The 27,325-nt window shown below is 42.1% G+C and overlaps 3 protein-coding genes across 3 annotated transcripts; 2 read left to right on the plus strand and 1 right to left on the minus strand.

Moving 5' to 3' along the window:
• Positions 1-1,261: 1,261 nt before the first annotated feature.
• On the plus strand, positions 1,262-15,326 carry nek4 (NIMA-related kinase 4; the record flags this gene model as incomplete). The annotated part of the gene is made up of 15 exons (XM_080728113.1): positions 1,262-1,472; positions 2,603-2,790; positions 3,564-3,642; positions 3,780-3,977; positions 4,323-4,430; positions 4,897-5,051; positions 6,149-6,320; positions 7,617-8,360; positions 10,001-10,174; positions 11,221-11,293; positions 11,755-11,870; positions 12,698-12,792; positions 13,195-13,412; positions 14,534-14,670; positions 15,228-15,326. The coding sequence occupies exons 1-15, from the start codon at positions 1,383-1,385 to the stop codon at positions 15,324-15,326; spliced, it is 2,646 nt and encodes an 881-aa protein (XP_080584239.1). The 5' UTR covers positions 1,262-1,382.
• A 501-nt stretch (positions 15,327-15,827) lies between these two features.
• On the minus strand, positions 15,828-19,094 carry spcs1 (signal peptidase complex subunit 1). The gene is made up of 4 exons (XM_080727917.1): positions 18,967-19,094; positions 17,729-17,788; positions 17,534-17,620; positions 15,828-16,136 (listed from the first exon to the last, which is right to left on the minus strand). Exons 1-4 carry the CDS (start codon positions 19,006-19,008, stop codon positions 16,011-16,013), a joined length of 315 nt encoding a protein of 104 aa, XP_080584043.1. The 5' UTR covers positions 19,009-19,094; the 3' UTR covers positions 15,828-16,010.
• Positions 19,095-19,653: 559 nt separating this feature from the next.
• glt8d1 (glycosyltransferase 8 domain containing 1) lies at positions 19,654-27,095 on the plus strand. The gene is made up of 9 exons (XM_080727705.1): positions 19,654-19,938; positions 20,720-20,821; positions 21,521-21,752; positions 22,871-22,988; positions 23,095-23,179; positions 24,528-24,640; positions 25,112-25,278; positions 25,855-25,967; positions 26,385-27,095. Exons 1-9 carry the CDS (start codon positions 19,923-19,925, stop codon positions 26,567-26,569), a joined length of 1,131 nt encoding a protein of 376 aa, XP_080583831.1. The 5' UTR covers positions 19,654-19,922; the 3' UTR covers positions 26,570-27,095.
• The last annotated feature ends 230 nt before the right edge of the window (positions 27,096-27,325 follow it).

Genomic DNA, 27,325 nt, shown 5'->3' on the forward strand with positions numbered 1-27,325 from the left:
ATTTAAAATACATAAACAATATTAACTCCTTGAGTCAAAGGTTTGTGCATTTTCCGCCCTGGACTAATCAGAGTCACTGGTACAGATGAGGAGTCAGAGGTTGATTTTGATTTTTGCTGGTCAGACGTGCAGTCCTGCTCAAATGGAAGCTCAACATCTACAAACGTTTGTAGATCTGCTATTTTCAAAAGATAATATTTTTGAACATTTGAAATGGGACATTCTGCACAATGAATACTTTTACTTTTGGTACTTTTGATGCCAATACCTTTGCACATTTGCTCAAGTATGCAGTATTTCTACATTGCCGCTGACACTTTTACTAGGACTTGTCAACCTACCTTCATATACAGTAATTGGTCCTCATTAATGTTCATGATAAAATAGCACATTTCTTTTCTACTCGGTCTGTGTCTCATATAGGGCTGTGGGCAGTTGAAAATCGTCTACCAGTGACATCATCGATGGGGAACCCAAGCTAATAGAAACTGCAGGCTTTCCATTCCTGATAAGCTACAATGTTATAATGGAAGCCATTGTTCTTGTGGTAATAAAAATCTAAATATAAAAATAAAAATCTTGTTTAAAAAAAAAGAAATCTTCCAAACGAACTGTCACTGGCAGACGGTTTTCTGAACTCCCCTGCAGAGCCCTCCTATGAGACACAGACCGAGAGAATTGTAGGCTACTATTTTATCATCCAAATGCATATGGGTCAGAATCAATGGGGTAAATTTAGGGTCAAGGGTCAATTAAATTTACCCCCATTGATTCTGACCCAAATGCATTTTGGTCCCCATCCAGGGCCTTGTATTTGGGTCCCCATCCAGAATCAATCAGTTTTTTTTTGTCTTTATAGGAATGCGACAAATACAAAAACATATTATTGAAATTTAACTCAAGTCTCCAAGGTGTGAGTAATCAATATAAAAAAGGTCATTTTTAGTAGGCTACTTCTTCTTCCATCACTGGTATAAAATAGAACAGTAGACAGGTACATACCCTCTGCTGCCTGCAATCAGTGCATCTTCCATCCAATTTAGACCATTTTCCTTAGTGTGGACACTAGGTGGGGCTCTACCATTAAAAAGCATTTTATTTGGGGTTTAGTAGCCCCCCTCACTCCCTCTCGTTGGTGCAGTTGCTTAGTGACGGAAAGCTGTGTATCAGCTACTGATGCGATTTCCTGTGTTTTCAAAGTCGTCTTGTTGGCACTCTGCTAAAGAAAACAGATTTATTTAAACTCCAGATTCATAAAGTCCACCGCTTCATGTGTCCACTAGATGAGAACAAATCATCATTTGTGCTGACCTCTCTTTGTAAAACGTTAGCCTTTCGGACTTTGGTTGGATTATTAAGCAGGACTTTGGGACGATGAGTTGATGATGAATAATTATCTTTTCATCAGAGTCGTTGGGAAAGGCAGCTATGGAGAGGTGAACCTGGTGAGACACAAGACAGACCGAAAACAGGTGAGGAGAACGAAATAAACGTTTATGACAGAACAAAATCTTTTAAAATACCCAATTCGTCAAGGTATAGCTAAACGTTGAGCTAAATCAGCTAAAGCTAACTATTCAACTTTTGTTTGACAATAAATCTCAAACGACTCATTTATAATCCGCAGTACGACGGTGTCGCTTGGATACAAAAAATAATAACAAATAAAAAAAAAAGAAGAAAGAAAATGGTTTAGCTTTGTAGAATATAATTTCTTTTTGACAATCGACACTATAGTAAACTTTGGACAACAACGAATTTGTTCAGTTTAGCTGTTTAGTTGTTTAGTTGCCAGTCTTGCTATGGTGTACTGTTAACGTAGGCCTATTGATTATATATTTTACATCTCAGTCATAATAATATACAAAACTTATCTTTGTCTTTAAATGTATTGAATACACAGGACCATAATGGACACAACTGCCCCTATAGCCTTTTGTGTTATCCTTTTAACAAAATCAATCAATCAATCAATCAATGCAACTAAAATGTGGTTATGTCCAGTCAGACCAGGCCAATCAGCATCAATGTTAGATTTACATAAAATAAAATATAAAACCTGATGCCTCATCTTACTGTACAATAATACTTCACATGGAATTACTAACTCCAAACACAAAGCAAATTATGAATATTTTTTGGGGGGGTCACAGTCTGGGAGTAAAAGTACATCAGAGGGACAGAGCAATGCCATGTTAGATGTTTTGGAGATAAATCAGAGGCCACACTGAGATGGTTGGGACATGTATAGAGGAGGGATAGTGAGTATATCGGTAGACGGATGCTGAGGTTGGCGCTGCTAGGCAGGTGGGGACAGGAAGTTATAGTTGGAGTGAAAGAAGAGGAGGCAGAGGACAGGGTGAGATGGAGGCAGATGATTGGCTGTGGTGACCCCTGAAGGGAACAGCCGAAAGGAAAAGAAGAAGACCGTCTGAAAAGGATCAGAACCACTTCTCCAGTGGACTGTCCTACTACATAAACCAGTAGGATATCAGGTTTAGGAATTGGTAAAACCTCTGTAACTTCCCATGATGAATCCAGAAAGGATTTCTTAATGTTCCTTTTTTTTGTTTTCTCGTCTCTTTCCTCCTCTACAACCCAGTATGTGATAAAGAAGCTGAACCTGACCACCTCCTCCAAGAGGGAGCGGCGTGCGGCCGAGCAGGAGGCGCAGCTCCTCTCACAGCTCAGACACCCCAACATCGTCAACTACAAGGAGTCCTGGGAGGGAGACGACTACCAGCTGTACATCGTCATGGGCTTCTGCGAGGGAGGGGACCTGTACCACAGGTAGGGATCATGGGACCATGATCCTCATTATCGCTTATCGCAGTGGTTTTCAACCAATGGACATTAACTTGTTTACTGCCAAAGACGTAGACTGACAAGAGTCCTTACATAAGCTTTTGTGATTTGCCCCCCAAAAAATAGAAGATCTACAAGCTCACAAAGCGTTGTGAACATGTAGATTGCCTATTTTTGGCAAACGTTCCCCGCAGAATAGGGATGCTCGGGGGGTCAAGTGGTTAAACAAATTGCCATTTTAGGTCTTAACCATATTTAGGTTGTTGTGATAACATCGTTAATCGCAATAATGTTTTGCCACAATAATCATGACATGTGCATTTCATATGGTCCCGTTCCTATGACGATAATCGTTATTATCGTTCATTGTGATAAAAAAAACACTAATTGTATCGTGGAGATTTAAATTTATCGTAAAATGATCCTCCGTCATGCACTGGGATCAATTCACCTTTTATTCGCCGAGCTGCATTTCCGGTACCATTTAAACCCTCTATAATTGGAAAAAACAGACTTGGAAATAACATACTTGATACAGTCTTTTCTTCACTTTCTACCAAATCTCTTTGCAAAAAAAAAAAAAAAAGCCGATCTACAGCTAGCTCACAATGCTGTCGGAACGCTTGTAATGTTTTGAGAATTGTTCCGCCCCAGGATAATGGATATTGGGGATATTTTGATTATCGTGATAATATTTTAAATCACAATTTCTTCGGTCACGATAATCGTGACATGTGATTTTCCATCCCTAACTACAGGCTGAAGCAGCAGAAGGGAGAGCTCCTACCAGAGAGGCAGGTGGTGGAGTGGTTCGTCCAGATAGCCATGGCACTTCAGGTATGTTGGCATTAGGTCTATAGATCAGTGGTTTTCAGCCCTTTTCACATCAAGGTCCATTATGAAAAAACAGTGGCAAAAGAAATATATACAATTAAATGTCCACGTTTCCTGTTCTACTCTAACTCTGTATACAGTATCTGCATGAGAAGCACATCCTTCACCGGGACCTGAAGACGCAGAACATCTTCCTGACCAAGACCAACATCATCAAAGTGGGCGACCTGGGCATCGCGCGGGTCCTGGAGAACCAGAACGACATGGCCAGCACGCTCATAGGGACGCCTTATTACATGAGCCCCGAGCTGTTCTCCAACAAACCATACAACCACAAGGTAGGCTGCCACAGCTGTTCTCTATAGCAAACCGTACAACCACAAGGTATCTCTAAAAAAACATACAACCACAAGGTATCTCTTAACAAACCGTACAACCACAAGGTATCTCTAACAAACCATACAACCACAAGGTAGGCTACCACAGCTGTTCTCTAGCACAGTGGTTCTCAACCTGTGTGATGATCTACACACTGAGCTTGTACAGTATATCTGCTATTTTTGGCAAAAGTTCTCCTCAGAATAGGGATTCTATGGTTCAAGTGGTTAATTAGTTCCTATCACAAAAAGGATTTGGCCCACCCCCTGTTGAAGACCTCTGCTCTGCTCCTTTGTGTGTTTCAGTCAGACGTGTGGGCGCTGGGGTGTTGCGTCTATGAGATGTCCACACTGAAGCATGCCTTCAACGCCAAGGACATGAACTCCCTGGTGTACCGCATCGTGGAGGGGAAGGTATGTGTCCTCTCTTCCAGCTTGTAGTTGTGTTTGAACACATTGTGTGGGAGTTATTTTTTCCTGATAAACCTGCTTGAGGATCACTTACTTTACAATCAAAAACTAGCTGACCTGCTAACCGGGAAATCATCTGGGTCATTTAGATCTTAGCATTATATTTAATAAAGTACATTGTTTGGCTGTTAAAAAATAGCAGATCTACAAGCTCACGGCTGCAAGTCCTGTTTTTAAGTAGTAGTAATACATGCATTTGTATTTTTTGTTTTTAGCTCAGACAGGACAGGGTAAACTGTGAGTTTATGCCTTGGTTAGCTTTTTTTGTGTGTATTCAGTTGCTAAATTCTACCATTCTTGCTAGGCCTTTTGATATCTAATGATTTTCTGGATTCAAATTTGTGTCATGAGTTAATTAAATGGTGGCTATGCGGAACAGTAACACATTCATGTGTTGCTTTCTCTTCAGCTGCCTCAGATGCCCAGTAAGTACGACCCCCAGCTGGGAGAGCTGATCAGAAGCATGCTGTGCAAGAGACCTGAGGACAGGCCTGACGTCAAGCTCATCCTACGACAGCCATACATCAAACGTCAGATCGCCATGTTCCTGGAGGCAACCAAAGAGTAGGTGATGCTCTCACTGACCAAAGAGTAGGTGTAGGGCTGTCACGATATGACATTTTACAAATAATTGGCGATTAACGATTTAATTGTGTTTTTGTCATTGATAATTACATTTCTGTTTGGCTTTTGGGCTTTGAAGTTGTACATGGCAGATATGATACTTAACCTAAACACACAAATACATTACTGACATATTTGACGACTTACTACTTAAAAAATAACATTGATAGTGGAAATAGCCGATCTACAAGCTCACAACGCGTCGCGATGCGACGCGTTGTGAGCTTGTAGATCTGCTATTTCCACTATTTCTGACATTTTTCAACATTCGCGATTATGACGATTATGACAAAATAATTGCGATAATGTCAAATAATCACGATTAGGCGATTATGTAATAATTGTGACAGCCCTAAGTAGGTGATACTCTCACGGACCAAAGAGTAGGTGATGCTCTCACATAATGTTCCTAGAAGCAACCAAAGAGTTGGTTAAATGTTCCTGGAGGCAACCTACTCACACTATATTGCCTCAAATCTTTTAAATTGCTAAAATGCATCCCATCCTGATGCTTTGTGAGTAGGGATGGAGCTCGTTAATCTTTATTGATAATGAGCACCTTATCGATCCTGCTTATTGAGCCGGGCTTTTATCGAGCCCACTATTGAGCGTTTTCTAATATTTTGTGGAAAGATGTGAGAGGACAAATTCAGAACAGAACTGGTATCTTTTTTTATTGGCCAGTTGTTGTGACTGTGAGTTTGTGGCTGACCACCATCTATGAAATGACAAAAGTAACAAATTGATACCGGCTTATTGATACCGGGTACTCAATACATTTGTTATCGAGTTAATAGCGGGCCATTGTTTTGAGCTCCATCCCTAGTTGTGAGCTTGTAGATCAGCTTTTTTAGTTACTTTCAAAATGTTTTGAAAACGTGGTTAAATAATTCACTGCACTACAACTATCCATTCCTGCCCGCTTCTTCTCCCATTGCTTTCTGCTCGGCTGCCACAAGCTACTGCTCCTAATTAGAGACGACTGATCCCGTCTTGGATGTCGGTGTTTGTTTGTTTTGCTTCTCGCTACAACCCAGGAAAACCGCCAAGTCCAGGAAGAAAGCCGCGGCAGGCGGCAGCGACGACAGCAGGGCCAACAGTGCTAACAGTGCTGCGGTTTCAGCAGTGTCACCTCCTCCTCAAGCCAAAGCAGAGCTGCAGTCCCAACAACAATGTCCCCAACCTGAGCCTTTACCCAGGGGAAGACGGGTGAGAGAATGAGGAACATGTCACTGGTTTCATGTAGCAATTTTAATCCAGGGAGTCTCCAGCTAAATGTGTTAATATAGAATCAAACTCAGTTTACCGATAACCACTTTACCCCTAATGAGAATAAAGAAGAAAGAAAAACTATGCATAATATATTTGGGGTCCCTGGCACAGTGGCACATTATTATCAGATGGAGGTCCGTCCGTGGTCACATTTATTTGGCGATGCTTGACATGAAAAAAACTTTTAGAACGAAACAGTGAAGCCTGCACACTGCTAATGTGATCTCAGTTCATTCAGGATTCCTTATGAAATTGACATGAAATGTTGAAATGTCGGCCTTGCATTTAACTCTTTGAGTGCCAGCGCCCTCTAGGGGCCAAAGAATGCCAGCGCATCTCTCATAGGCGAGCGCTTTAGCTTCCAGGACTTCACCTTCCAGGACCTGACGTGCTCACGTTCATGCACGGCATGGAAATGTCCCGGATGAAGATGCTAACAGAATGGCTATTCCCATTTTGTCATCTAAAAGATCATTTTTGGGCGATTTCGCCGTAAATAAACCTCGCGCCGCTTCCCTAAAACACAAAAAAGAGATATAAGCCTTTAAAGATGCGGTCTTTCATTGGATTAGGCGGAGATTGGCGATTGCGTTCGCAAATTACGGCCGGCCGGGAGGTTGCTAGCTTTCGGCTAGTAGCTAGAAAAATCAGGCCAGGCTTCAGAAGGCCTCTTATCATTTTATTCATTTAATTAAATAAAGCCGAACTACTTCGGGATCGGCACACTCGTGTACTCATCGGAAGCGGCGCCGAACATCGGGTGAACATTGGGGAGCTCAAAAATGTATTTTAAACCATTTTTAATGGAATATATCGTCGGACAGAGTAGAACGGCTAGCTGGCTAGCGGCTAGCGAGCCAGGACCACCCACGACTCTACAAGCAGCTCGGGGTAAGTGAATTAATAAAAAAAAGATTGTATTGGATTGAAATAAAGCCGAACTAGTTCGGGATCGGCACCAGATGAGTTAAAAGTGGCACCATACTGCAGATGTTGTTGTTTTCTTTAGTATCGTCGGTGTGAGAGATACCAACTCACTACTACCCCATTGTAACTCCCCACGTTGTAAGCAGCTAATGTGTTCATGTGTGAAATGACACCCTCCTGGTATTGTTTTGCTCTTCCGTGGCACTGTGAAGGGATGTAAAACATATAGGTCAGGGGTCCTTCAGGAGAATGAGTTAAGATGCCACATTAAACAAGCTGTCTGGTTTTTCTTCCCTTGATCTTCAGAAAGAGCAGAGGTCACAGCAGAGTAAAGTGGAGAACGGCGTCGCGGAGCGTCACCAAGTCCAGACACCTTCACCCACCGACACTCTGCAAGGCAGCGTCGTTTCCATGGCGACTATAAGCGGTGTCGACATCGCCTTCCAGCCGCAGCAGGATGCCGACGAGGACCGGGAGGAGAGACTGGTTCAGAGGCCACGTTCGGCCGGGTCAAAACCGCCGGCTGCTGATCATCAAGAACCTGTGACTCACAGTGGCTCGAGAAACAGGAAGGCCAGAGAGAAACCACCGGATCCCTCCTCACCTCCTCCTTCATCCCCCTCAAAACAGCACCGCGTGAAGCCCCCACCCTCATCATCAGGTGTTGTTGGGGAGAGGAGACCTCCCAACGGCTTGCGATACCATCGCTCACAAGCCGCCGCACTGAAGCCCGGGGACAATAAATGCTTGGCGTCTGTAGTGGACGATGAGATGTCAGACGCAGACGATAATAAGGACGATACCTTGGAGTTACTGAAGGGGGCGGCGGTGGTGGAGGAGGAGGGTCTGAGTCCGACGCATGCTGACCTCCACAGAGAACGTGCTGTTTCTCCTCCCGGCGGTGCATCTTCTGACTGGTGGTCTGAAGACCCTAAACCCAGCAGCACAGAAGATGTCAGGAGGGAGGGCAACTTGGACAATAGAAATAATGACACCGTCATTCTCCTCAAGGGGGCGCCGGCACAAAGCCACGGCACGTCAGATATACACGTAAGTAAGAGCGCTCCAGTGATGCCGGCGTGCCGGGACGGGAGAATGGCCCGTCTGCGGCATGGGGGGGTTTGTGACGACTGACAACCCCATGTTATTGTATCGTCTCTGTCGGGTGGAAACCTCATATTATGTCCAAAACTTTTAGGATTCAAATAAAAGAAGCAGATCTACAAGCTCAAAACGCGTCTCTTTCGAGCCCGTGGAGCTGCTTCTTTTGATGCTTTTGTGTGACACTGTATGATCAATCAAGCATTCATTTAAGGGGGAAAAGAACTCCACAAAAATATGGAGATAAGGGGTTTCTGCCCGCCTTGAGATTTAGACTTGCCCATTGGTGTGCCTTGTGCACAGGAAGTTTTGAAAACCACTGCAATAGAGTAGTAGTTTTCCCTTGTTGCATTAGGAATAGTACTTCTACTTGTCTAATCATACACTCATCAGGTACTTTCTTTGCAGGAGAGCCTAGAATCCACAGAAAGACTATTGGAGCCCTTTGATCCCGTCGCAGCATTGGTGAGAATCCAGGTTCTCTTCTCCATGATCCATGACCTTACTGTATCACTTCTGCAATATAGTCCACCATAAAAATCAAGGATTCCCCTCAGAATTGTTGAATAATAATAATATACTATTTTCCTTTGACTGTATTTGGCTATAATGTATACACCTGCTGACTACATTTATATCTGTACCTGTTAATAATTAATAGCGCATACAACATGCAAATCTAGGATGGTCAAAGTGAAGATAGGGACAAAATGCACTATCCACTACAGCCCAATATATATATTTCGGACATTTGAAAATAGCAGATCTACAATCTCACAATGTGCATTGTGAGCTTGTAGCTCGGCTATTTAAAAAAATATTTTGAATACATTTTGAACTTGTGAAATTGGACATTGTGCACTTTGAGTACTTTTACTTTTAGTACTTTAAGTACATTGTGATGCTGATACGTTTGTACTTTTAGTCTTTTACTCAAGTCAATTTTGAATATGGGACTTTTACTTGTAACAGAGTACATCTACATTGCAGTATTGATACTGCAGTACTTCTTCCATCACTGGTACCAATAAAGTTCTCTTTGTATTGGTTTAGGAATCTTTTCAGGAGGAATCTCTCCAGCATGTGACCAGGCCGGACCCCTCTGCTCCGTACCCGTCCTTAGAACCTTCCATCTCCCAGAGCACCAGACCCAAGGACACAGGACAAACACATGGCGCACAACACAAGGTATATACATACTTGAGATGGTTTGCCCTTAGAAACCTTCAGGAATGGAGATGATTGACTTTAACAATGAGCTAGAATAATTATGTGGATCACAGAACCCACATAGAGATGACGTGGCTCCAATGTCGATCTGGTCACTTCACGTGCCCAGCATCTAGGACGTATCTAGGACTCCACATTTATTTGGGCAAGGTTTCATCATCGCTACAAATTGGGGAGGTTCTTCTGTGGATTAACTGGTAGCGTGCACAAGAACTTTGGTGCTGATCGGTCCAGTGGGTTTGTTGTGACTTTAGCTACAGACAGACAGACAGGCAGACACACTACTACATTCCTTCCAAGTTTATGAATCACATAACTTGATGAATGTTTATGTTGAATTGTGTTCGTCTCTTGTCAAGTCTAAGGTGACAGTTACTAGACCTCTGCCTCCCGCTCCTGTTGACGCTGTTGCCGTGGAAGCGAGGAAGAGGAGCAAGTGGACCACAGAGAGGAAGAATATGACTTTAGAAACATCCTCCTCCTCCTCCTCATCGGTTTGTTCTTCTAAGGACAGACTTTTACCACTGCCACAGGTTGGTTAGCCCCTGTTTTACCACTGCCACAGGTTGGTTAGCTCTGTTTTACCACTGCCACAGGTTGGTTAGCCCTGTTTTACCACTGCCACAGGTTGGTTAGCTCTGTTTTACCACTGCCACAGGTTGGTTAGCCCCTGTTTTACCACTGCCACGGGTTGGTTAGCCCCTGTTTTACCACTGCCACAGGTTGGTTAGCTCTGTTTTACCACTGCCACAGGTTGGTTAGCCCCTGTTTTACCACTGCCACAGGTTGGTTAGCCCCTGTTTTACCACTGCCACAGGTTGGTTAGCCCTGTTTTACCACTGCCACAGGTTGGTTAGCCCCCTGTTTTACCACTGCCACAGGTTGGTTAGACCCTGTTTTACCACTGGTTGGTTAGCCCCTGTTTTACCACTGCCACAGGTTGGTTAGCCTCTGTTTTACCACTGCCACAGGTTGGTTAGACCCTGTTTTACCACTGCCACGGGTTGGTTAGCCCCCTGTTTTACCACTGCCACAGGTTGGTTAGCCCTGTTTTACCACTGCCACAGGTTGGTTAGCCCCTGTTTTACCACTGCCACAGGTTGGTTAGCCCCCTGTTTTACCACTGCCACGGGTTGGTTAGACCCTGTTTTACCACTGGTTGGTTAGCCCCTGTTTTACCACTGCCACAGGTTGGTTAGCCTCTGTTTTACCACTGCCACAGGTTGGTTAGACCCTGTTTTACCACTGCCACGGGTTGGTTAGCCCCCTGTTTTACCACTGCCACGGGTTGGTTAGACCCTGTTTTACCACTGCCACAGGTTGGTTAGCCCCCTGTTTTACCACTGCCACAGGTTGGTTAGCCCCTGTTTTACCACTGCCACAGGTTGGTTAGACCCTGTTTTACCACTGCCACGGGTTGGTTAGACCCTGTTTTACCACTGCCACAGGTTGGTTAGCCCCCTGTTTAGTGTTTTACCACTGCCACAGGTTGGATAGACCCCTGCTGTGACTCTCAAGTTATGACAGTTAGTTCATCTCTCTGATACAAAATAAACATGATTTGTTGTTGTCCTCACAGCACCGTCCACTCACTGCCAGAGAGAGAAGACGATTGAGACAGTCCCAAGACACTAACATCATCAGCCAGCCAGGTAATCAGCCAGTCACTTTGTTTTATTGTGAACGGGGCCCCATCAAATATTTGTGGTATAATCTTATTTTTTACATTAACCCCTGCATCCCTATTCTAATGTGAGCTTGTAGATCGTCTATTATTTTATTTTTTTTGGTCAAACAGATCTATGAAGCTATGCATGAAATCTATTTAAAGAAATCCAATATGTATTGGGGGTCCCTGCTTCATCTCTCTCTCAGCTATGGGGTCCTTGGGCTGAAAGGTATTGAAGACACTGCAGTAAAGCAAACTGGTGTCATAGGGTTGGGACTTGTGGAAAATGTATAACCTCATGTATTTAAAGATGAGATAAACATTTTGTTTTAAATGGTTTCGGTTCCCTTAATTATGGGAAGGAACAACCTGTTTCAAGTCATCATTAATCCGCTGCTTTGATTCTCTGCTCTTCCGCTGCTTTGATTCTCTGCTCTTCCACAGCCGACACTGCAGTAAGAAGGGCGTCTTATGATGTCACTTCCTCCACGGCGGAGGAGAACTACAACACATCAGTTGTCCGTTCTGTTTCTGATTCCATCAGTGAGATCAACAATAAGGTGTCTCTCTAAATCCCTCACTAGATCTAGGTCTTATGAATGTCACTAGAACTAGTTCTTATGAATGTCTTGTATTGCAATGCATTGTGTTTTCAACCCATTTAGACGCCTTCTAAATCTAAGTTTACTACTACTGGTACTACTAGTACTTCGACTATTACTACCAGTAAGACGCCCTAAGGGCGAGAAGCGAGCACATGGGCAGAATTAATTTGCAAGTGTGACTCGCGTTGTGGTTGGTTGTTTAAGTTGGACACTGTGACGCACATGGGCTTAAAAGGGACAATGACGGAATTCATTTGCAACATCATTGTGATGTCAGAACAGATCAGCTATATACTTCTGCTGAGCTGGGATGAGGTGATGTCAGAACAGGTCAGCTACAGTATATCCTTCTGCTGATCTGTCATTGTGATGTCAGAAGAGTGAAGGACAGACAGACAGACAGACATGAGATGGAGGTTTTCATACTATGTAGCGACCTATGGTCGCAACTACTACTACTACTACAACTACAAGTTTGTGTGGTTTTGGGAGGTTGAGATCTCGTCTGCCTTAAGCTGGTTGCACACTGCTGCGTTTTTCAGGCCGAATATCGGGGTGAATTTCGGAGAGCGTGAATAAAAAAATCAACCTCATGTTATGTCAGTCAAGTTTGCACACTGCTGCCCGTTTCGTGCACCACTCGGTCCCTTGCTCTCTCTATCTCTCTCTCTCTCCTTGCCCTGAAAAACGCATTTCGCAACGAAAAACGCAGCAATGTGCAACCACCTTTACTCAAAGGAGATATGGTTCCTTCTTTAACGAGGCGTTTCCTTTCCCAGCAGGACAGGTTGCGGCGGCGACCGTCAGAGGAGGATTACTGCAGCTCCTCCACAAGTTCCACAGAACGCTCCGAGGGGGACTGGCACTGCAAGGAAGGGTGAGAGCACTGCCAATTACAAAATGTTGCAGTGGCTGAAAAGATCATTGTTCTGTTCAATCATCACACTAAGAGTCCATCATGGAGTTGCTTCACTGAGTACCAACTTGTGAAATGGGACGTTCTGCATAATGAGTAGCCTACTTTGTTACTCTTAGGTACATTTTGATTACCGGAATTGTACTTGTAACAAAGTGTTCCTACATTGCAGTATTAATTTTCACAATTTCTGACAATATTTGAAAAGATTCACCTATAATGACATCCAAATTACAGACACCAAAGGTTGAAAGTGCTTAAAATGACTTTGCTCTGAAAACCCCCCAGCTTGTTCTCTGTGCTGCTGCAGAACCTAATCTAACTTTACAGGTCATGATGTTTGTGGTCTGGATTGTTTCTCAGGAAGAGTGAATGCAACGACATGCAGGACCTGGTCCAGATGATGACCCAGACGTTGAGACTGGAGGGCAGAGAGGGTGTGAGCAGCGAGCCAGACGCAGACAGACTGGGCTCTACTGCGTTGCCTGAGTTCAAGCTGAACAGGAAGTACAGGGACACCCTGGTGCTTCATGGGAAGGCTCAGGAAGACAAGGACTTGTCACTGGGTGAATTACCACTGGGTGAGACTGAAGCACACACACACACACACACACACACACACACACACACACACACACACACACACACACACACCCATCACTAACACATACAGTAGTTACCTGCTACTATTAAGACCTGAGATCAGATTCTACAAAATAATGTCAGTTTTCTGAAAAACACATCAGTGGTTCTCAAACCTTTTCATGTCAAGGAACCCCAAAGTTATACCGGTTTTATTTGGCCGCGATAGATAGCAGATCTACAAGCTCATAGCATGGCACAAAAAAAAATAGCCAACCAATGAAAACCAGGTTGTCTTTTATTACTAAATCGGTGTGTATATAACATTTATATTACCTCAGATATCTTAGTTTTAGCAACATTGTTCATGTCAAGTAGTTAGCTTATTTGTTGAAAAGATAAAAATTGCTATGGTGGTCGGTGGATTACCACCCCTGCTGCTGGGCGGGTGAATGCTGGATTCCAGCCGCGGAGGAGGGAGCTAAAGACGGACACATATAGTGGTGGTGCTCGGTGACCATGACAAATGTGGCTCTGCCTGTGCGGTGCTCTCATAGTGATTTTGATCATTATAATGAATAAGCATGAACAGACTAGTTCACGTGAACGATATCGATGTAACTAAGATATTCTATTGGGCACATATATTTTATTTGCGCAATATTACAATCAAAATACATTTTATGTTAGGCCACTTCCTCAATTTCCTGGTCAGTGCGAGTCAGCAAGAGGCGCTGCTCTCTGCCTATTTCAGACCGTTTACAGAGGGACCACGTGACCTACTGTATCATAATGTAACATTTCTGGGCGTGACATCTCACCTTTAATGGGGTTAATAACTTCCATAATATTAAAATATATAAAAAATGTAAATGAAAATGAAAAATCACCAATCAATCATCCAGATCGAAGATCCATATTCAATGTTAATTGAGTTAAATGATGCTTAGTTTTGTGCACAAAATTAGCCGAGCTTGTAGACCTGCAATTTCTGTCGTGTAAATAAACCAGGCTTTATTATTGTAGAGGAGAATTCTTGCCGCAGCCACCAAGGTCTACACATAATCGCTAAAACAAAACAAAAACACATAACCAACAGCGTTCTGCTCTCGGTCCAAAGGTTCCAGCTCTGGTCCGGCCAAGATCCGGAGGGCCATCGAACACCTGAGGACAGACGTGGTGAAGGGTCTGGGGGTCAAACTACTGGACAAAGTCCTGGACATCATGGAGACAGAGGACGACGACGACAGACTAGAGGTACTGTATGAAATCACACCGCTGAACTTTTAGAATGGCATGATGTAATAGTTGATTTGAATTTGAAGCGTTTTGTAGAGATTTGTGTCTCTACCGCTCTGCCCTGATCAGCATTTTTTGTAAACTGCACTAAAATCATGGCAGCATTGTTCAGGGAATTATTGAGACACTTTCAGAATTGAATATCTGTAGGCTAGGATTTTGAATAGTTATTCTAATTGGTGTAAAAAATTAAGTCCCACTGAATAAATGATTTCCGGTGAATTTATAACATACAGTGAACTGGTCGCCTGGCATTGCCAGACTGATTACGTGGAGGAACTTGACTGGCGATGCCAGGCTAGTGAACTGGAACTTCTCCATTACAGTTTTTTTTTTATATCCACATGCACTTCACATAAATCAAGGGCACTGTTTAGGGCTTGACAATTTGAAAGTTGCCATTAACAAACATAGGCCTACTTGTGAGATTGTTTATATGAAACCAAAGATTCATATTGATCTCAGGCTAAATTAAATAGCATTTGTTTACAAAACAATCTTGTGTGACTTTGCAGCTGTGCCTTCGAGAGCAGATGGGAGAAGAGAAGTATCAATCCTTTGCTGTGATGGTCAGACAGTTGAAATTCTTTGAGGACGTTTCCTTCAAAGGTTAGGAATCACAATATATGCTCAAGCATTAGCTGACTTTGTATAGGCAATAGTATGCTATGCAATTAGAATTTTCTTTTTGTGCCTCACTTCACTTTCCAGCACATAGCAGAAAATTGTGCGACTTGCAGGCTACCTATGCAACTGTATTGTGCGTTCATTACAAAGTAGATATTGTGGGTTCATTGTAAAGTAGATATAAAATTCTACCTACTGTGTTAGAAAAAAAAAAAAAAATGTTATTTATAATTAAAACTAGAGTTCACAAGAATCTTTAGAACCCACATTTCATTTGTGCAGCCTTTTGTATTTTATTTTACAAAATGGACTGTAGATATTTTAATTGCAATCTTTCTAATAAACATAAAAATCTTACATGTTCATTTTTTTCTGTTCTCATTGTTGCCATTTTTATATAATGGTTGGAACAACCTTAAATTCACACCACATCTTTTACTTTGTAGCAAATAAAGGAGGTCTGAAAGAAATGTTACGACTACAAGTCATACACAACACTGGATGTTTATTGATTGTATGTACGATTGCGTGGCAGACACTATAACGGTTATATTTTCAAATGCTGTTATTAATGTTTTTTAGACAAAATAAAATCAGTCGTTTCCATTGTAAAAAAAACTAAAGAACGAAAAGCAGCTGCAGCGGTACAACGGTTCTGGTCGCGAGTTCTACTACTTGTGCTTCTTCTTCTTGAGGCTCTCCTGAGGTTTCTGGCTGACTTCCGCACAGGGGTCTGGGAGGGTGGGCTGCCAGGGGAGAGGGTTGGTTCTGTACATGGGCCACGGGGGCAGCGTCAGCTACAGGGGAGAGAAGAGGAGAGGGTTGGTTCTGTACATACATACCTCCAAAGCCTGATCAACCCAACCCGTTCACTCAGATCAGCTAACACAGGGATGCTGACAGAACCCTCGCTAAACACCCCAGGAAAAAACAATCCACTCGTCCTAGACAATTCGCCATCCTGGTCCACAAACTGTGGAATAAACTCCTTGTCGCACTTAAAACGACAGACTCACTCCCTAGCTTCCGCCATGGCCTGAAGACTCACCTGACCTCTTCAGACTTCACCTAAGCCCGTAGCACTCGCCTACCCTCAATGACCACACATGAAAGCTAGATAGCATTCTTAAGTTTTATATCAAGTTTTTTACTGATTAGGTGCTCTGTCTACCTACGTAATTTTTTTCTAGATTGATATTTCTATGCAATTGATGTATTACCTTGCTATTGTATTGCCTTGCTTGTTGTCAATTGCTCTGGATTAAGAGTGTCTGCTAAATGCCTAAACTGCCACGGGCCACAAGGGCAGCAAGATGTGGTTAGATTATAGCAGTGTTTCTCAAACTTTCAAATTTCAAGGTCTCCCCTTAACTCTGACAGTGCATAAATGGAACCAAATGGACCCATTAGGGTTCATTTGATTCCATTTAGTATCATTTAGTCCATTTAGTAGCTCGGGTAGCTCAGTCGGTAGAGCTCTTGCCTTTGTACCGCAAGGTCATGGGTTCGATTCCGGGCACCGCCAACTCAGCGTATGAGTAGCACGGCTTGGCAAGTCGTGCGGCAAGTACTGGGAGCTGATGGTAGGTGTGGCGCTCCACCTCAGCAGTCCATCTCTCAGGGGTCTAGCGCATTGTAACGGGGACAGACTCCCGCGTGTTACCGGCTGATACCGACAATAAGCCACTCCCGACCTACTTGATTCCATTTATACACTGTCAGAGTTACAGTCTTGTATGGGTCAATTTAGACACCCCTAAAGGAACCCACAGAGTCCCTGGAATCTAGCCTGGCATTAGCCAAACTGATAACGTGGATTCACACGCGCGTTCCTCCATGGTATCAGTCTGGACTTCGGCCCATAGGCAGAGAGTAAGAGAAATCAGAAAACGACCGGGCCAATCAGTGACTGCATTTGAACTAAACAGTGTAACACAGTCACTGATTGGTCCGGTCATTTTCTGATTTCTCATACTCGCTTCCTATGGGCCGAAGTCCAGACTGATACCGTGGAGGAGCGTGTGAGTGAATCCATGATATCAGTTTGGCTAATGCCAGGCTACCTGGAATCCACATTGAGAACCACTGGATTATAGTAATGATAAACAACTGGTTATACCATATATATATGCCCCCCCCCCCCCCCCCCCCCCCGACAGAGACCACAAAGAAATGTGAACAAAAGAAAACGTACCACACAGGACACGGCAAAACCTGCCAAAACGATGTACACCGTCCATCCAAACTGTTCAATGACGTAGCCATAAATGAATCCAATCACCTAGAAGACAATGTTGACGGTTTAGCTTTCAGAATACAGGCAAAAATAATAATCACAGTATAATGATTTTATGACTTATTTTAAGGGAATAATATCTTGTGTGCTTACCGCTGAGACGAGTATGATCCCCTGGAAGATCTGTTCGGCAAGCTTCTGACCTTTATAATCCTGTAACAGAGAAATACATCAATAAATAAAACATACAAAGTTAAATACAAAGCAGATAGTTAAATCCTCAATGTGGTTATCCACCTGTAACTATTGAGTGTACAACTGTAACCTAATGGACCCATGTGTATTGTATACACTCTGAAGAGTTAAATTAGGATTTTACAGTGGATAATTAGTGAATATGCCAGACAAAGGTTGATTTGAACAACACTCAGAGGGCAGTAGATTGTCGACAATAAAAGCTCAACACAAAATATGTAATCTTATCCCATTTTCTTGCACTCTGGCTGACATGCACAAGGACACTTTTGGCACCATTGGGTGTGTACTGTGGACGTCCAAATACCATAGGTTACATATTGCATACACATCAGCATCACGCAACATGACATAATGTGCACGTACATTTCTGAAAGGATCACATTGGAAGAGTGTTTTTTTTTGGTATTTTATTCTTTTGATAATGGTGTAACAATGTATGTATTTTTTACATTATGTTTATTATCAATAAAGATATCCCAGTCATAGTCAGTGTTCTCTGAACATGGGATGATGTCTAAATGATTAATAATGAATCATGAAAGTTATTCTGGATCAACTGACAGACCAAATCAATCTCTAACAATAGATAAAAAAAAAGATTGGTGTTCCAGAGATGATGTTAAATAGGATTCAAGGTGGCCTAATGCAAATCACACTGACTGGAAATCACTGAAAAGTAGCCTTGGATCAAGAATATCATAGATAATCCTTACCTCCCCCTGACCATAGTATTGTTTTATTTGTCTGTCATTTTTAATGTTGTATCAGTATTTATATAAAATACATCCATCATGATAGTCTTCAAGTCTACTTGAAATTAAACGTTTTAAAAAGCACTGGTTTGAACGAGGCAATGTGAAATCTACCAGATGGCAGGATGGCACAATGTGTATTTGAGAGGTTTATACAAAGCAAACACAGTGTGTTGTAGGCTAATATACATGTTATCTCGAATGTAAAATGTTATTTCATCTCAAATAAACAGTTGCTGAGGTGTAGGTAAACTGCAAGACTAAACATGGTAATGTGTCTTCTTTAGCAGCATAGCTACAATGTTGCAGTTTATCTACAAACTACAGCAGGAAACAGCAACATTATATCAATAGAATGATGATATAAATACAAAGTCTTACCATATGTGTTGGGATTGAGTTAAATATTGACATTGACAACATCTTTGTATCTTTTTGACAAAAATTACCCAAAAAACAAATGAAATGAACGCAGGTTAAACTTCCGGTTTCAATAAAGCTACGTCGAGGTTTATGAAGGACCCCGCAGGGTTGTTGGTGAGCGTCATAACTGCGCCTGGCTGCGGCGCATTCACAGAGCTACACAACATAAGGATTTGCCTTTGGTCTAAAAAATATAGAAGCCAACTTTTCCTTATGTGTTGCAGTTTGAGAAACGCTTTAATATTTTACGACAGGCGAACATACGAGATTAATATGCGAATGTTGTTATAATATTCTATTTATTTATGTATTGGATGATTTATTTAAAAAGAAGTGTGCAAAGTCATTCATTCATTCATTCAAAACTTTTGAATGAATAGTTATTTTGAAAGGAATGCTCAAATCAGATTTGTACATGTAATAAACAATTTGCTATTTTTTTGTACATTATATTTCGTAAAGGTTTCATGATAAAACAATATTATATTTAAAAGTATAAATACACACAAAACATAAGGTCTAGCGCATAAAATAAACTATAATTAAAAAGAAATACGTATAAAATCAGTTGGCATTTCCAGTCAGGCAGATGTCGGGGCGTCTAACAGACAACAACACATAACTTGATGATGTTGAGTTGGCAGTTTGGCTTTAAATGTGTTTCAGCTTCTGTTTAAACTGCAGCTTCTGTGTGTTTGTGTAAAGAAACTAAACTAACGAGCACTTTCAGACAGTTACATTTCACCTGGAGATTGAGCCGTTTGTTGTTTGCAGACGTTTAATTGATTTGTACCAAGAAAACAATACATTGTAACGGTTTTCATTCACACAACAATAGAAAGCTGCAGCTGTTGATTGTGGTTCAACAGTTTGTAGAGAATCTATGAGGACGTTTTATCATCATCATCATCATCATGACACTGAGGAGAGGTGAGTTTGTTTTGTTTTAACATTATAGTCTTGTGTTTTTGTTGGATGCAAGAACAAGAGTGGGCACCTCGGTGTAAAAATAGGTATTTTATCCAAGATGTTGAATGAAATCTTTGAAAATGTGTCTTAAGTATTGTAAATTATACATTATGTGAACCTGGACGGCTCATCATTTTCAGATTTAAATGTATCCTTATCAACTTATTGTTTATGCACCAAAATTACTTGATATACAGGTTTTGTAGTTAGCAATTGTAGAAATATTAGACATAAATTGTCATCTATCATTTTCTAAATATGTGTATACTTACTTTACATTAATATTATATTTTTTTAAATATATATATATATATATATATATATATATATATATATATATATTATATATATATACACATTTACATTTTGGATCAAATGTCCAATTTTACAAGACGATGCCCACTCTTTCTTAGTGCCCGCACTCCTTTTTGTTTTGTTTGTGTAAATATTATATACACACTGGCAAGTTCTAAGGTGAAATAACATAATTACACTATTTAAACAATATCTCTGAACTCTTAAACGCTGCAATAGACATACTCTAAATAGTAATGAAACCTTAATTGCTATTTAGAACCCCTCTGCTTCTGTAACACACACACACACACACACACACACACACACACACACACACACACACACACACACACACACTTACCCCCTACTTTATTTGCATGTATCCTGTTGACAAAACACATGTTAAATATGTATTGGTTTATGTGTGTGTGATCATCTCTTTCAGTGAACGTGGTGATTCTTGCTCTTCTGGCTGTGGCGTTTCTGATCATAGTTCAACGGAACCTCCTGAATCTCAATGACTTTCTGAGGAGCCGACAGAACCCAGGTACAACAACTTGTAAATGAAATGTAGTGCTCTGCTTTGTCATGCAACAGTGTCACACAAAAGTAGCAACAATTGCCTAGCTAATGTTCTTTTTCGTGGGTTTTATAAATATTGAACAGATGAAAAGTATTAACAAGAGCTTGTGACTAAATAATAGTGGTAATTGGACGGCTCTCCCCAAAACACATTTGCCCCCATTTTCTTCATGGACAGCTCGCCCCCTGCAGTTCGTGAGGATAAGCTTAGCATTAAGGTTAGGTTTAGGCATAGTTTCAGGTTGTTGTAGAACTGTGATTGAATTTAGGAATAAGGTTAGGTTTAGGCATTGTTTTTGTGAGGTTACGTTTAGGAATACCTGGTGGCGACCAGTTCGAGGTCACCGAATTTGACCCGGGCGAGCATGGAACACATGTTTATTCATCTTTCCTTTCTTTCTTTTTATTTTATTTTATATTTTTTATTTTTTTGCATTTCTTGAAAAGTAAGTTTATGACATGCAGTGCTTCCACCTGACAGCAACAGGATGTTAAACAAATATTTGCAGTGTATTGTTAATATGGCTGCAAGCTGTTCTGTAAGTTTACATTTTGCTGGTCTCCAGTGCATGTACGGTATTCGATCATGGAAACAAAAGATGGCTCATCTCTCTCTTATCTTGTGAGTAAAAGGTCCTCAACGATTGTTGTCTGTCTTCACCAGATGCAGTGCCAGGCATGGTTCTTCCCTTCGAGTCGGAGCTGTCCCCGAACCTCCTCCGGACAGAGTCCTGGAGGACGGGGGAGGGGGAGGGGGAGGACATCTCTGTGGTTCTCACTGCTGCTGAGGAGAGGCTGGGTGCCGTGGTGGCAGCCATGAACAGCATCTACCACAACACCAAGGCCAGCGTGGTCTTCAACATTGTAACCATGAATGACACTGTGGACCATCTGAAGTATGTCAAATAGATTTAAACAACTATATATAATGTATATTAATTATGCTATAAGCGTTGAATGTTGTATTTTTGTAACAGCCAGGAACAGTTCAGATATTAGTGTAGACAGCTGAGTCGACTAATAGTCAGGAATTTGTTGATTTACCATACTCAATAAACCTGTAAAATTGTATTTGCTGCAAACAGTCTCGTAGACTTGGGAACTGAACATCCTAATTTCACAAAAGCTACTCGCTATTGAAAGTTGTATTGACTGGCAGAATTGAAGGGTTATACCAGTAAGACTCCCTAAATCGGGAGATAAGCGACTGTCAGGTTGAGCCTCATGACTCGGCCGAGTCATATGGGACTCATGGCTCGGCAAGGCTTACTTACTTACAGGTTGCATACAGAAACTTTAGAAGGCAATGGTAGCAAATCAGTAGGGAATATGGGAAATGAGATCCATGTTGATGACATGACTTAAGAGATACAGTGTACCGCTTTGCGTGATTTTAGGGCAAAATCTGTAGAAGCAGTGTCCAAAAATGTGTTTGAAAAAATGGGCCTGATGGTGGCGCTAAATGGGACAGATCCATGTTGATGACATGAGTCTAGACATACTGTGTACCGCTTTGCGTGATTCTAGGGCAAAATGTGTAGGAGCGGTGTCCAAAAATGTGTTTTGCAAGAATCAGCCTCATGGTGGCGCTAGAAGAGGGACATGTGAGAAATGAGGGGTGGAGGTTGTGGTTTGGCAGCCAAGGAGTGTGTGTGTGCAAAGTTTGGCATGGATAGGGGCAACGGTGGCAGAGATATGAGAGTAGGGCAAACGTGTGACGTGACGTACAGACTGACTGACTGACTGACTGACTGACAGCTGGTGGAGGTTTTGATAGTAACTGCGACCTAACGGTCGCAATAAAGTTGATACAAAATAAAGCCCCCCAAATGACTAATAATCAACACAAAGTCTTTGTTGACTAAGACCATACCGGCCAATGAATCCACCAGCCCTAAAAACCTCAAGAAAACAATGGCCAAAATTGTTAGAATTTTCAGTGAGCTGTGCTTCTAGGGACAATGTGTGAGTTTTTTTTTCTCTTTCTTTTCTTTCTTTCTTTTTCAATGAACAGGTTGTGGATGAGTAAGACGGCACTCAACAATGCCAAACACAAAATTATTGTTTTTGAACCTCACATCCTCGATGGGAAGATCAGCAAAGATCTGGAGAGCTTGGAAACGGTGAAACCGGTGAGACAATTTATTCCATCACTCACCACTGCTATATAAATACTGTTTACCTACTAGCTGGATCTAAAAGTAGAGCTTTTCTCTGACGCTTTTGCTTTTGTTGCAGTTGACCTTTGCCAGGTTCTATTTGCCCATGTATGCACCCAACGCAGAGAGAGCCATCTATTTGGATGATGATGTCATCGTACAAGGTAGCAAATAATGGACAAATAATGTCTGATGTCATTTTTCAGTTTCTCTCCAAAACCACTAGGAGACTATTTTTGTCTTGTTTTTGCTATTTAGTTTGTTCCAAAAGAACAAACTTCATCATTTCATCATTCATCTTTTTGTTCAATGAGGCATAGCTGGAAATGTGTCTGTTTTCTGTGTTTCCTTAATTTTTAGACTACTCATGTATTGTGACAAAATTGTCTAAACGTCCAAAATAGGACCGTCATTTTTAGCTTGCAGCCCTTGGAGTTTTTGTAATTTGCAGTGTGGCCCCTGAGCCATCTTAAGTTGAGTAGCCCTGAAGGAACAGTATAGAGCAGGGGTTTTCAAAGTGGGTGACGGGGCACCCTGGGGTGCTGCGACGGAAGTCCAGGGGTGCCGCGAGATCATTTGATAATATTTGGAATTTATTTGGACACTTGAAAAAATATTTAGTATCATTTTAAACTTGAAGTACAAAGTTATTTTCAGTCGGTTCTAACCAAAATGGCTATTATCTCAACGTTTTCCTCGCAACATAATTACTAAAATATCGTCACTGTCGGGCAGAAACCTCGTATCTCCAAGTTTCAAATGTGTACATCTTTTGGTAAAGCAAAGCCCTATTTCATCATACAAGACCTTCGCACAAAACTAGTGAAAACAGCTGATATACAAGCACGCGATGCGAGGCGTTTTGTGCATGTAGATCTGCTGTTTTCACTAGTTTAGTACATTTTATTGACGATAAATGCAAAACGAACGGTTTTGGACAGGGTTTCCACCTGACAACGACGATATGCTATAAATATAAGGTGCTGGGAGTGAAAATTATAATGTAGGGGTGCCTCGGATTAAAAAAATATTTATGGGGTGCCCTGAGACAAAAATGTTTGGGAACCCCTGGTATAGAGCACAAAGTCTGACATAATTTACACATCCTACCTTGGTCGCGTTTCCCCCCCCCCCATTCTGAATTCCCATAGACTTTATTTTGTATCGCGTTACCGTCAAACAAGAACTGTGTCCCAAAAACAAACAAATGATCCCGGTGGTTTGACTCATATAGATTTGAAGCATCAACTGCTGCCCAATTAGTTAATTTTCGCGAGAAACGGACTGTACATGAATGACTGACTAACTAATGATACAAAACCACCTCCCTGACAATATCACCGGGACAGTTTGTTTATCTTTGGATCACAGTGCTTATATGAGACCACTCTAAAGTGGCCCATTGTTATTCTCCATAGAGGGAAACCTCTGCGACCTCAGGGGAGGAAGGAGTGACGTCAGGACCTCGGTACTCTATTGATAATGGGTATATTGTATTGTGTGTTGTTCCAGGGGACATCCAGGAGCTTTATGACACAGTCTTGAAACCAGGCCATGCTGCTGCCTTCTCAGATGACTGTGACTCTGCGTCTGCTAAGGGCATCATACGAGGAGCTGGGAATCAGGTAGTTGATTCTGAACACTGTATAGATAGACAGATAGTTTAGTTTAATTCTCAAACTTGTTGTGACAAGGACCCACCCCTTGCCCTGAACTGGGAACCAAAGTGGGCGTGTCACTATTCTACAGGTTGGAAGATGCAGATGTGATATAAACAATGGCAAAATAAAGCGAGAAATAAAAAGTGAAAAAAAAAAGTGAAACTGTATCTGCTATTGTCATTTCCCCCGTGAAATGGACAGTTCGACCGATCATATTCAACACATTGCTGGCCAGGCCTGGAATCGAACTTGGGACCAATGTTCACCTAAAACCAGTTTTAGAACCAAAGTTCTTTTGGTGGAAAAGGGGTCTGTGAGAACTGCCCTGTAATTTGATCCAGGTTTCAGTAACGTTGGGGAGAAGTTAACCCAAGGTAGATTATAGATAGCAGGCCATCATAATGACTAAATAAAGACTTTTTTCCCCCCAATCAGAACAACTACCTGGGCTTCTTGGACTTCAAGAAGGATTCCATAAAGAAGCTAACGATGAGAGCCAACACCTGCTCCTTCAACCCAGGTGTCATGGTGGCCAACCTGACCGAGTGGAGGAACCAGAACATCACCGCCCAGCTGGAGCACTGGATGGAGCTCAATGTCAAGTAAGACATTCAGTGTGTGGCCAAAAATCTAAAATTGCAGATCTACAAGCTTCGTGCCGTGCTGCGAGCTTGTACATGTGCTTATTTTTGAATAGCCAAACATATTAATGGATAAAGTGGTTACAATTAATGTGATGATAAATCCAGCAGATTCTATGCACTACAAATGCCTTCTATACCAATAGTTCTCAAACCAAAATCATGTGTTTGGCCGCAGACCCCCATCTGACAATGCTTTGCGCCAGGGGGCCCCCATAAACTTACATTAGCGACTTTAAGCAATGGACGGCTACGGCAGACAACAACGGTAACCGGAAATGATCAGCGCTCGATATATAAACCTGTCGCCGTCGCAGCCAACTCTAGAACGCCAGAAGCTCCCTTTCCAGGTAGCGTCTGCTGCATAGATGCATCGCCATGGGAACCAAAGAGTTCAGTAAAAGGGGTGGGACCCTGTCTCCAACGGCTGTTTGCTTAACGATTTTGACTGCTGCGGTTACGTCATAGCAGCCGTACTCCGCCTGGCGTTGCCGTCCTGAAAATCGTCAAGCTTAAACTCTATTGTGTCACCACCAGGGAGGATCTGTACAGCAAGACCCTGGCAGAAAGCGTCACTGCTCCTCCAATGCTCATTGTCTTCTACAAGCATCACTCCACCATCGACCCCATGTGGCACGTCAGACACCTGGGTGAGCATTGGCTGTTTTTTATTTTTAAATGAAGGAAACTCTGATTTGTTATCCAGGGGATGGTCATCTGGTTTTCTGCACAAATAATCCTGTTCTTTTCTTAGTGGAATATTGGCGTCATGTGCTGCCTTGGGCAATAAAGCAAGACATTTTTTCAGCCTGGTGTCCCCATCTTGGGATTGTGTTGTGATTACTGTATATAGTCAAATTTACCTAATATTTTCCAAAATGGTGAAGCGTTGTGAGCTTGTAGATCTTCTATTTCCACTATTTGTTGTATTATGAAGTGTATATAAGGCTGAAGCATTGGGATTCCAGCTGGACGGATGGTACAGTGGGCAGGAAAGTGGCAACATGTATCGTGGAATGGCCACAAAATAATACTGTGCAATCCTTGTTTGTTTTCTTTCCTCAAAGGCACCACAGGTGCAGGAAAACGCTACTCCCCCCAGTTCGTCAAAGCTGCCAAACTCCTCCATTGGAACGGACATTACAAGCCGTGGAGTGGAACGGCCTCCTTCTCCGACGTGTGGGACAGATGGTACCTCCCAGACCCCACAGGCACCTTTAACCCTGTGAGGAAGCACTCTGCAGACAAATGAAACCAGACTGGGATTGACTTTATCAACAATGGGCGACCAGCTAAGAGACGGTCATGATGATTCACGCAGGACCTTGCCTTTCTTCGACTTCTCAGGAAAAAAACACACAAGTGTGATGAGAGTAGGGTTGAGATCCTTTAGCTTTAGGATTTTTAAAGATTCCGGTTCCTTAACAATTCCTATATACAGTGTATAGGGACCCTCTGGGTTACTTGATGGCGGTTCCAAATGGACCCTCAAAGGTCTGTAACTCTGAGAGAGTTATGGTGGTCCTTGAAATTAAAATGTTTGTGAACACCTGGTAAATAGTAATTGTCACATTTCAGCTCTTGACAGTGTTATAAAACCTGGTTTCGAAAAAAAAGGTTCCAACTCAATATCGGAACCGGTTCCGGATCCCAACCCTATACTGTAGATGCGAGACCATTCCACGTGCCAGTCCTGTATTTGTGTCTTACCCTGTTGAAGGGTAAGCTGGTTTCGAAAAAAGGTTCAACTCAGTATCGGAACCGGTTCCGGATCCCAACCCTATTAGGCCATGGGCCATACGAGTTGTTGGTATCAAAAAGGTGGCAAAGGTTATCGTGCATTTTATAAAAGCTCTATATCTGTAGATTATATTTTGGTATGATAACCCTTTCTTAGACACAGCTAAATTGGTGTTATCAGCCACTAGATTTGTTGTCCCATTAACTTTACATTACAGGAAAAAAAGGCAAAAAATGAATCTGCTTTAAGTAGCATATGAGGGGTCAA

Source organism: Nannobrachium achirus, assembly GCF_963921795.1.
Source record: "Nannobrachium achirus genome assembly, chromosome: 6".
NCBI classification, from domain to species: Eukaryota; Metazoa; Chordata; class Actinopteri; order Myctophiformes; family Myctophidae; genus Nannobrachium; species Nannobrachium achirus.